Source organism: Populus nigra, chromosome 5 (genome assembly GCF_951802175.1).
Source record: "Populus nigra chromosome 5, ddPopNigr1.1, whole genome shotgun sequence".
Classification (NCBI taxonomy): Eukaryota; Viridiplantae; Streptophyta; class Magnoliopsida; order Malpighiales; family Salicaceae; genus Populus; species Populus nigra.
Window position 1 is genome coordinate 3266136 of NC_084856.1, and position 11256 is coordinate 3277391.

An 11256-nucleotide genomic window follows, 5' to 3' on the forward strand; every position below is an offset into this window, starting at 1 on the left:
ATTGTTGGACAAGTATGGAAAAGTACAAGATATGAGCACATTCTGAAGAAGAAAAACTCCACGACTTGGCAACAAAATCTGATGAAATGAATTGGATCCACCCTTTAAGTGATCGAAGATATGGCAGTATAACTTGACCACGTAAACTATAATTGAAAAGAAAACGATAACCTGGCCACAAAATCTGATTAAATGAGTTAGATCCACCCACTCTATGTTGTTTGCAATTTGGACATGACAACTAAGCCAGGTGGGTACATTAATCTCGTGCACAAAATCAAGAAAATGTAAGATGGTCACACATGATGTTAGCACGCGCGTGTCCTATACAGACCTTCCGTTTCACTGCCGGTAAGTGGTATCCAAGTCAGCCAAGGCCCCGGGGCCGTCAAATTTGGCCGGTAAACAGCAACAGGGTGGTGTTTTAGCGTTCTAGACTCGTATGCGTTTCATGTTTGACCCAAAGACTAATTGATTTTAGATTTGGAAATAGGATGTCCCCTCAAGCAGATAGGGTAGTTTAATTATAATATATTAATTCTACATATGGTCTTGCGTTTGGTACTAGAATTGTGGACATTGAGAACAAAATGCTTTTGCTTTCTCTCTCGTTAAAACAAAGCAAAACGCTTTTGTTTTCTCTCTGCCTCAGCTTCTATTAGCAGTCAACCTTCGTAACTAGCAGAAATCATGTCCTCGTCTCTTGGACCTCAGGCTTCAAATTATCAATGTTGGGTTTCCTTTTTTATATGTTTGAGCAATAATTGGAAAGGAAAATGGTAGGAGTTTCTATGCCTGCTCAAGTGCATGGATTCCGACCTTTGATATCCGCAATCCAGCACCGTTCTAATTAAAAAGAAGAGGTACCGGCCATATAATGATAGATACCAACAATTTGGATCTCCACGTACAATTTTCTTTAGCTTGCTATAGTTAGAAATATAACATAGAGCCTTCATATTTAAAAGATTACGTTCGAGATGTTGACACTTGTAGAAGTTGGAGAGTTAACGTTAATTGACCCTCTTCTAAGCTAATTGTTTGGTAATTAATGTAGAATCTTTCTTTATTTAAAACCCTTCATTTGCAAGGTTTAACGTCTAACAATTATGCTTTTTACTCACGCAACTATCTCCTTCTAATTCGTACTGCTGAATTATTATATATTTATTTCTTATATATGACGCCTAGAATATGAAGTCAAAGTTTTAATGTTGCACTTAAGCTTGATTTTTCCTGGGGAGGGGCTATCTCTTTCTTTCTGCAATCATAGAGCTATGAAAAAGTAAGCAATCAACTCCGACATAAAGATCCGAAAATCATACATTAGGCGGTGTTCAAAGTTGATTTAACGAGGATTTTGTCTTGCGGACAACATTAAGTACTCACAGGTTAATTTTCTTGTACATGGACTGCCTATAAAGTTAGGCGCCATAATTAGGTCTAAAAATACGAGTTGCAATTTGGGGCCGCATCAAAGATTTGGTCAAGCAGGTATAACATCTCAATAACCAACGGCTATCTAACACGTCTCCAGTTGACCTCCACCTCAAGAACTGTCCAATGGCAGTGCACCAAGTCACAATGACATTCCCTGGTGGCAAAAAAAACAGTCGTCCTATATTTATAAAATAGAAGGGGGCTTCCTGGATTCTGCCTCTCTGTGGTAGGGAGAGGAGACCTTACTTCAAAAGCAAAATCAGAGGGCACGAGGTGGGAAGGCAAGGCTAAAAAGAACATAGAAAAATAAAATAATTTTTTGAATAACTGTACACTTTTTTCGTACAAAATTACTTTCATACCCCATTGAAAATGCTAACCCCGCCTCTCAACAGTCCACACCCATCTCCTTAGAGTCCAGTCCCCCCCTCTATAAATGCGTGGCCAGTCCGCACACTTCTCACTACTCTCACAACGCCGGCGATCTCCTCTCTCTTTATTATCTTCTCCACCCACCATCTCTTGAGATTTAGAGCATAGCCACGCACATACATTTAAACAAATTAACCAAATTTTAGAGCTAAATCCAAATCTTGTGCATATGGGCAACGCCGACTATGTTTTTCCTTCCACTAACGCGGAGTGTGCACGTCGAGTAGCGATTCCACCACCGCAACCATTTGTGAAGTCGCTGAAATATAATCTTAAAGAGACTTTCTTTCCTGATGATCCTCTCAGGCAATTCAAGAACCAGCCCACTTCGCGAAGATTCGTCTTAGGCATAAAATATTTCCTTCCAATTTTCGATTGGGCCCCTAGTTACACTTTTGATTTCTTGAGAAGTGATTTTATTGCTGGGATCACCATCGCTAGTCTTGCTATTCCTCAGGGGATAAGTTATGCCAAGCTAGCCAACTTGCCACCAATTCTTGGTCTATGTAAGTTCTAGTATGAAAATCACCAAGCAGATTTTAGCTGAACTGATTGATATAAGAGCAGTTTCTCATAGAATTTGTGTCTAAACGCATGCAGATTCAAGCTTTATTCCGCCATTGGTTTATGCAATGATGGGAAGTTCAAGAGATTTGGCAGTGGGGACCGTTGCTGTTGCATCTCTCCTCACAGCATCTATGTTAGGGAATGAAGTTAATGCTAATGAGAACCCCAAACTTTATCTCCATCTTGCATTCACTGCCACATTCTTTGCCGGAGTGTTTCAAGCTTCCCTTGGCTTATTAAGGTAAGTAGCTGGCCTTCTTGTCTTTTGCTGCTCTGTGTTGCAAGAGTTCCTTCTTTTCTTTCTTTTTTTGGTATATATATGAATAATTAAGAAGAACCATAAACGGTGATTGACCTATTATTTTCAGATTTGGTAAACAGTCAACAAGGATAAAGACACTTCAAGCAATAAGAACATGCTGATATCTCCTTTTACGGTTTTCTTAATAGTTACTGTGTTTACTGTGCTGCAGGCTAGGGTTTATAGTGGATTTTCTGTCACATGCAACGATAATAGGCTTTATGGCAGGAGCAGCAACTGTAGTCATCCTGCAACAGCTGAAAGGGATTCTTGGGCTTGATCATTTCACCCATTCAACGGATCTTGTCTCCGTCTTGCGTTCTGTCTTCTCCCAAACACATCAGGTCCGTTGATCTTTGCATGTGTGCTATCATTATCCACTTATCACACTATATTACAACAAATTAACATAAATAAGTGTGCCATTCTCAATATAAAATGTCTCCTTCAGACATTAAATATAATGTTGAAAGAAGTTAAGCCAACACTGATTCTTGATTATTATTATTATTAATGCAGTGGAGATGGGAAAGTGCCATTCTGGGCTTTTGCTTCCTGTTCTTTCTTCTCATCACTCGATACTTCGTAAGTAAAGTATTTTTGTAATAATTTTCTTGCCCCAATAGTTTCAATCCTTCACATAATTGCAGATTGCTATTCTGATTTCATGTTGCGACTTGCCCCACGTGTCGCGGCCAAAACTAAACAGAAGAAATGAATTTACTACCATATAAAGAAAGAAGGGCCACCATGTATATATATATTGATATGAATTGATTCACTATCACTCATCTTTCTCAATATCTTCTATATACCAATTTAAATAATTTAATTTGGGATCAAAATTCTCTCTTTACCTGCTTCACTCTACAAAATATATTAATGATCTTGTAGATAATAGTAAAAGATGCTGTTGTTTGGTATGATTAATCATACCTCTTCATGCCTTCATTTTCAACTTGTTGGTTACTTAAGAACAAGAAACAATGACTTTTAAATCCAACTCCCTGACTGGAATTCTGGAGGAATTTCTGAGCTCATTTTTCAATGCAACTACACTAACATATATACATACATACATATGTTGATGTTGTCCTGTTGCATGTAATAATATGCTCATCTGATTAATTTAATAATGGAGTTAAATAATAATTAATGAGTTGATGATTGACTATTTGTACAGAGCAAGAGAAAACCAAGATTCTTTTGGGTATCAGCAATGGCACCATTGACGTCGGTTATTCTAGGAAGCATCCTCGTCTACCTCACTCATGCCGAGAAACATGGAGTTCAAGTGGTGAGCATTCCCGTGAATTATCGATAGAGTGCCTTCTTGTTTGTATTTGTTTACGTTTTTGAGGGAACACAAGTCTCTGTGACTGTCAATGCTGCTACTGTTCCGTAAAGTAAGCGTGAGTTGCAAGTTGAACGCAGACAGATTCAGTCCCATTGTATATTAGGGCTGGACCACCACAAAGGGTGGCTTAGTATGCTATTAGATGAGGCCAAGATCCATCCTCCATGTGGGTTTGGCCTGTTGGGTACTTGGATTTTGTCTTTTGGGCCCGATCCAAATAATTGCTCCGTTCCAAGTTGTGGGCTCCAGCCAATAATAGAGGCTGAGTGGACCCTACCAATCACCTCGACTTTGATTTTCCCAGACCTGATGAGTCATTGGTGGGTCGGTTTTTAGCCGTATTTGTTTCCGTTCTAATGTGGTGTTTTTTGTTGCATGCGCGCTGGTGTATTTTATTCAGATAGGACACTTGAAGAAGGGGCTAAATCCACCGTCCTTTGCGGATCTCGTGTTTGTATCTCCTTATCTTTCGACAGCTATTAAAACTGGCATCATCACTGGTGTCATAGCCCTTGCCGTAAGCAACCAACCTTATCCTCTACTATTTTATGTGTTTTTATCCGATTATTAAAAAAGATTTTTTTTTTGGATTTAGAAAAGTATATTTTTTTATAATTTTAAATTGTTTTAATGTATTAAAAATAAATTTTAAATAATATTATTTTAATATATTTTTAAATAGAAAAAACAATAATTATCAAAATCTTAAAAAACTACCATGACACCTAAAGATATAAGCTCATCTAAGACGTGCCCCTCTGGACTCGTAAGAGTATTAATAAGCTATTTATTTATGGACACCACAAATTCAGCTAGATGGTTTCGTATTTTAATTTGGACCTCCTAAATGCATTATTAGCAAATCCTATAAAATAAGAGAAATTGTACTATCTAACTATTACATAATTAATTAATAGACGTATATATACACGTAAGTAAGGCTCGGTTATTTAATTAATTACAGGAAGGAATAGCAGTAGGAAGAAGTTTTGCCATGTTCAAGAATTACCATATAGATGGCAACAAAGAGATGATTGCATTTGGGACCATGAACATTGTAGGCTCTTGCACCTCTTGCTATCTCACAACAGGTATAAATTTTTCCTTTCCCAGATGCAATTAAGAATGTAATTCCAAGTTATAATTATAATAGTAAACGAAGAGTTTTGGTGATACAATGGGAATTTCCAGGGCCATTCTCGCGATCGGCTGTGAATTTCAATGCAGGATGCAAGACAGCAGTATCGAATATTGTCATGGCGTTGGCAGTCATGGTCACGTTGTTATTCCTAACGCCATTGTTCCATTACACTCCACTTGTGGTTCTATCCTCTATTATTATCTCGGCCATGCTAGGTCTTATAGATTATGAAGCAGCAATCCATCTTTGGACTGTCGACAAGTTCGACTTCATCGTGTGCATAAGCGCATATGCTGGTGTGGTTTTTTGCAGTGTCGAGATTGGCTTAGTCATCGCGGTATGGACCACTAGTTATCAAGGCCTAAAACTTGCAATCGTAAATGTCTGCGTACCATCCTTCGATACTAAATTCCCTTGTGCAAGTGCAGGTGGCAATTTCTTTGCTCAGATTACTTCTCTTCGTCGCAAGACCAAAAACATTTATTCTTGGAAACATTCCAAATTCGATGATTTACAGAAATGTTGAACAATATACGAACACAAGCAGCGTTCCGGGTGTTCTCATACTCGAGATTGATGCTCCTATCTACTTTGCAAATGCAAGCTACTTAAGAGAAAGGTGTGGACTTATCTAACTCGTTTTTCTGCATATCTACATACCAAAAATGCTTAAAATCAACCAATCAAATCCTTATCTCACAAGTGCTATTATATTTTGTCATATCCATTAGGATTGCGAGGTGGGTTGATGAAGAGGAAGACAAGTTAAAATCTTCAGGAGAAGCCAGCCTGCAGTATGTTATACTAGACATGGGAGGTAAGCAATGCACGGTCCAGCATTTTTCCTTTGGCAAAAATTGATTACATATAGAAAATCCATTTACATTTCTTTCTTGGTTTAACAGCGGTAGGTAACATTGACACAAGTGGGATTGGCATGCTTGATGAAGTTAAGAAAGTAATGGACAGAAGGGAACTCAAGGTAAATTCTTATTCAAACTTCTATCATGACCTACAAATTTGATTTTATCCCACACCATTACTTTACATGTTCTGATGTTCTTCGTCGCCATGCATGTTTACAGCTTGTCTTGGCCAATCCTGGAGCTGAAGTGATGAAGAAACTCAACAAGTCCAAGCTAATCGAGAAAATAGGACAAGAATGGATGTATTTGACAGTAGGAGAAGCTGTTGGAGCGTGCAATTTCATGCTTCATACTCGCAAACCAGACCCCTTGAGAGAGGAATCTGAGGCATATAACAAAGTCTAAGCTGTCGATCAGCAAGTGTCATTTTCCACGAAGGTCAACTCTACAAATATATGTATCAGTTGTGTGCGCATTGATTTAGGAGCTGTTATGCATCGCATGCATATGCTGCATCAAATCAACACAAGTGAAACAGAAGTTGACTTGGTAGATAATTAGTTTTAGTTGGAGGTTTTTTTTCCTTCCGACAAGTTACAAGGTGTACAATGTGTACGTTTTATACATGAGACTTCGGATGGAAAGCCTTTTGGATTGTTTCTGATGAGCGAGCATAAGAATGTTGGCACGCAACCTTAGTCATTAATGTAGAGATTACTTTTAACGCGATAAGTTATTGGTTGAATTAAAAAATTAATATAAAAAAATATTTAAATATTGTTGTTTTTTTTCTAGTAGAAAAAAAATTCGTGTAATGTTTGATCTAATATAACTTGATTGATTTGATAAGTTTAGAAATAATATAAATCATCAGTAATAATTTGATTCAAAATAAGTATTAAAGATGATATTTTTTATATAAATATTGAGAAGACGATATATTTGATTAATTCGCGTCAACTCGGGTTAACTTGTCAATCCTCATATATATAGGTCATAAAACTATGATAGCCCATAGAAAGTAATTGAAACAAATTATGAAACTTAATTTCCAATTAATTTAGTGTTGAAAGATAAAATTAAAAAAAATTAAAAAAATAACTTGAGTCAATTCAAGTTAATTAATCTGTCAAACTCATTACTTAAGTCATAAGATGGTGATAACCTCATAGAAAACAAACTGAAACAAATTACGAAGCGTAATTCTCAATCAACCTAGTGTTGAAGGATGAAGTTGAGAAAGAAAATCAATTAAAAAAATAAAAATAAAAAATCAATTAGAAAAATAAAAGGAAAAAAAAACTCAAGTCAAATAAGTTAACTCTTCAAACTCGTAGTCTAGATTATGAGATTAAGATAATCTCATAAAAAATAAATTAAAAATGCATTACGAAACTCAATCCCTCAATAAATTTAATATTGAATGATGCAAATAAAATTAAAAAATATATTAAAAATAATAAAAAAACCAACTTGAATAAAAAAAATCAACTTGAATCTTGCATAACTGATTAAAATTATTGTTTTTAATTTAAGAAACATCTTTTAGTGGCATGATTATCATGATTATCATTATTATGGAAATAAGTAAATAACTTATTTTTAAAAAATTATTGATTAATAAATGATAAATTTCATTATATGTTTTTCTCATTAAGTCTATTTCGGTGATGTCTATCAATTTCCTGGGGTTATGTTTGGCATATTTAATATACATTTTTTTTATTACAATCCATCTGAAGCTAAGTATATGATATGAATTAATTTTTTAGAAAAAAAAAATATTTGTACCTTTAATTATAATAATTGTTGGAGAAAAGCTCAATGAACTTAAACAAAAATTGCAAGTGGTATGAAAATATAATAAATTTATTGTTTATTTTTTTAAAAAAAATTATAATTTATATAAAAACATAGGTACTATCTTAAAAATAGAAATAAAATATGTTAAAAAAGAAATAGCATAATTATAATGACCTGAAGCCATGCGATGACTCAAAACAATTATAAAAGAAACTAAAAGTCTTGGAGGATTTGTAAAATACCAATCGCTGTTCTCCTAGACTTGAAATATTATGGATTTCGTTGTTGATTTCTATAATATTTTTTATTTTCAATATTTTTTGTTTTACAATCTCATTTTATTAAGTTATATTAGTATGGTTTTATGTGTTGAGATTTTTTTCATCTTGCATGCTTTCATTCCAGGTGTCAAGTATTATTTCAATGTTAAATTAAATATTAATTTTAGGCTATAGTTAAAACAATTGAGAGAATAAGTACCACAAATTAAATAATAAAAAAAAACAGAGCCCGTTGTTCAAAAAAAATATGAAAAGCTTTAGTTTCGTCCTTGAAATTTTAATTTTATGCATTATTTGATATTTGATATTTGATATTTGAAATTTCAATATTTAAGGTTATGATTCTAAACTTTACTTCTTTCACATTTAGTCCTAGAATATTAAGAAAATAGAAAAAAAAATCTCTTGAAAATAAGAGGAAAGAGAAGGAGTTCATTAGTCAGGCATGTTTTAGCCATGAAAAAAATCAAGATGTTAATATATTCATCTTGGAAATTAGAGTAGTCGGTGGTTTGAATATTTCATCTTGTTAGAAAATATTAATTAGTTTTTAGAAAGGTGTTTTTTTATTCAGAATAATTTTGAATTTTTATACCTATTAGTGGTTTTTTTGGGGTTAAAAATTGGTTTAGTGATATCCCTAAAATGTATTTTAGATATTTACAAGTTAAAAAAAATTAAAATAAATTTTTAGGATTTAAAAATTCATACCCTAACATTTCAGTGGCTAAAATTTACACAAGAAAATAAGGTGTTAAGGTGTTGTTCGACTTCATTTTATAAAAAAAATAATTTTATGATGCTTTTGAGGTTGTGGCTCAGTGATGGAAAGAATTTGTTATTTTTTTTTGTATCAGGGTTTAAGATTTATTGTGTACATCTATCATCCTTGCAGTGCCTTACATGTTTATTGGGCTTGCAGGATGTTTAATGAGTTTAAAAATTAGTTGTAATGCGCGTAAATTAACATGAATACTTCAGAATATAAAAATAAATAAATAAATACATAATTTTAAGGGGGATGTCGAAGGAAGTCAACTGTAGGAGTCTTGACTTCTAATCCCATGCAAACCTAAGCCGTTTTTATATATATAGGCAAGACACGTGTATCCATGTTTTTAGGCCTAGGATCTAGGTTGTTTGGTAAACAACCTTTAGCCTTTTGTCTTTGTTTTTTTAATTATATAACAAAATTATCTTTAAATGAGTTTATTAAAATAATATTTCAACAAATATCTAATTATTCCATGGTTTTAAAAAATATTAGAGCTTTTATGGCAATATTAACAGTTATTTTATGATTAAATATATATTAAGTTAATATGCAGAATTGTTTAAGAAAAGTTGGTCATTAATATTCAATAATAATAGAATATATATTTTATTATTTTTTATATAGTTTTTTTATATTTTTTATTCTTATATTTATACATAAAAGTGAGTGAAAATGAGTAATTCATTATTTTTTATTTTCTTATTAAGACTTTCTTTCACTCTCATAATAAGTTTTTATTTAAAAAAGAATGCTTTTAATAAAAAAAAATCATCAAAAAAAAACATACATGATTCAAAAGGGGGAGTTTTTTATTTAAAATATGCATGTTTTCCTCTTCAATTCAATATTCTTGTGAATATTGCTAATATTAAGGGCATGTTGTTGTAAAAACCAAGAAAGTTACATAAAAAAGAGAGAAGATAATTTTGATTAAAAATATATTTTTTTCGGAATTTTAATATGAATATCTATTTTAATTTTTATATAATAAAATAAAAATAGATTTAAAAAATTACTACCTAACAGCGGATGTCCAACTATGCTAGCCTTAAATAAAATTGGTGTAGCTTGGCAGAGACTGTCTAAGATAGCATTTGGATGGATTTTGGGGCTCATGCTATGTTTAGCTGTTAAACTTAAAACTTAAACCGGAGATCTTGAAAAATGGGCCCCATTGGTTAGGCCCATGGAAGAATTTTCCTAGCACGTGCCAGTTAAGCCAGTCCTGATTCCGGAAGTCAAAAATACTCCCATGCCTCCGCTTGCAGATAGTTAAAAAATATGTATATATATATATATCTTTCAGCTTTAGCTGCAAGTGTTATTCTCACTTTATTTATATGTTTTTTTTTAACATTATAAAACGCCGTTTTAGTGAAAACTTTAATTATTATTTTTTAAAATTAATATTTTTGAATTGTTTTGAAGGACTAATATCAAACATTATTTTTAAAAAATAAAAAAATATTATTTTAATATATTTTAAAAAAAAACAGGAAATCATGTGCAGATTCGATACTTTGCTGGGCTTTCTGAATTGTTGTGGAGCAATTGATGCAGCGCATGTCATCCTTCCGGCAGGGGAAACCTCGGATGATTGGTATGGCCGAGAGAGAAATTATAGCATGTTCTTGCAGGGTATTGTTGTACATGAAATGAGATTTTTAGATATTGGTGGCTTGACAGTGCCAAGACTATTAAAGTGCTCAGGATTTTTCGAACTCTGTCAGAATGGAGAATGTTTGCATGGAAATTCAAGCATTTTTATCTCAAGGAGGGGAAACCAGAGAGTATATTGGTGATGGGGATAGGCTATCCTCTTCCTCCATGGCTCATAACTCCTGAAGCAGTGATGGAATCACAGCTTCCATGTCCACTTTCAATGCCGGGCTTGAGGCTGCAAGGTTGATTGCAGTGAGGTCGTTCTTGCAGTTAATGGGCAGCTGGAGAATCCTCAGCGAGTTTATGTGGAGACCTGATATGCGGAAACTGCAAAGTATTATCCTGGTATGCTATTTACTCTACAATATTGTAATGGATTTGTAGAGATGAATTGCATCCTGATGTTGCTCTGGTCATGGAGAACAATGTTGCAAGCAAGTTGATCCCCTTGGGGAAAATCGCGAGGCAAGACCTTGGAAAACACTCGCAGCATAACAATTAGAAATCTGTTTTGAAGAAAAATCTCAACAGTGCTGTGGGCAAGTAATCCGGTGCCATTTGAATTCGCAATTATTAATGAAACTAATTAAATTTATGAGCTATGAAAAAGTATTCCAACAGGCACGCAAAA

General features: G+C 33.7%; 1 protein-coding gene across 1 annotated transcript; it reads left to right on the forward strand.

Annotated features, from left to right (window-relative positions):
• Nucleotides 1-1889: 1889 nt before the first annotated feature.
• Nucleotides 1890-6766, forward strand: LOC133694970 (sulfate transporter 3.1-like). The gene is made up of 12 exons (XM_062116681.1): nucleotides 1890-2378; nucleotides 2473-2680; nucleotides 2913-3084; nucleotides 3260-3325; nucleotides 3924-4037; nucleotides 4498-4614; nucleotides 5062-5188; nucleotides 5289-5575; nucleotides 5667-5857; nucleotides 5970-6055; nucleotides 6144-6220; nucleotides 6324-6766. Exons 1-12 carry the CDS (start codon nucleotides 2042-2044, stop codon nucleotides 6507-6509), a joined length of 1968 nt encoding a protein of 655 aa, XP_061972665.1. The 5' UTR covers nucleotides 1890-2041; the 3' UTR covers nucleotides 6510-6766.
• Nucleotides 6767-11256: the final 4490 nt, after the last annotated feature.

Bases quoted from the DNA above. Each gene is read 5' to 3' on its own strand.
- LOC133694970 (XM_062116681.1), top strand. From the start codon at position 2,042: ATGGGCAACGCCGACTATGTTTTTCCTTCCACTAACGCGGAGTGTGCA. The intron at 5,189-5,288 runs GTATAAATTTTT...GGGAATTTCCAG, and splicing joins CTCTTGCTATCTCACAACAG to GGCCATTCTCGCGATCGGCT. The intron at 6,056-6,143 runs GTAAGCAATGCA...TTGGTTTAACAG, and splicing joins TGTTATACTAGACATGGGAG to CGGTAGGTAACATTGACACA.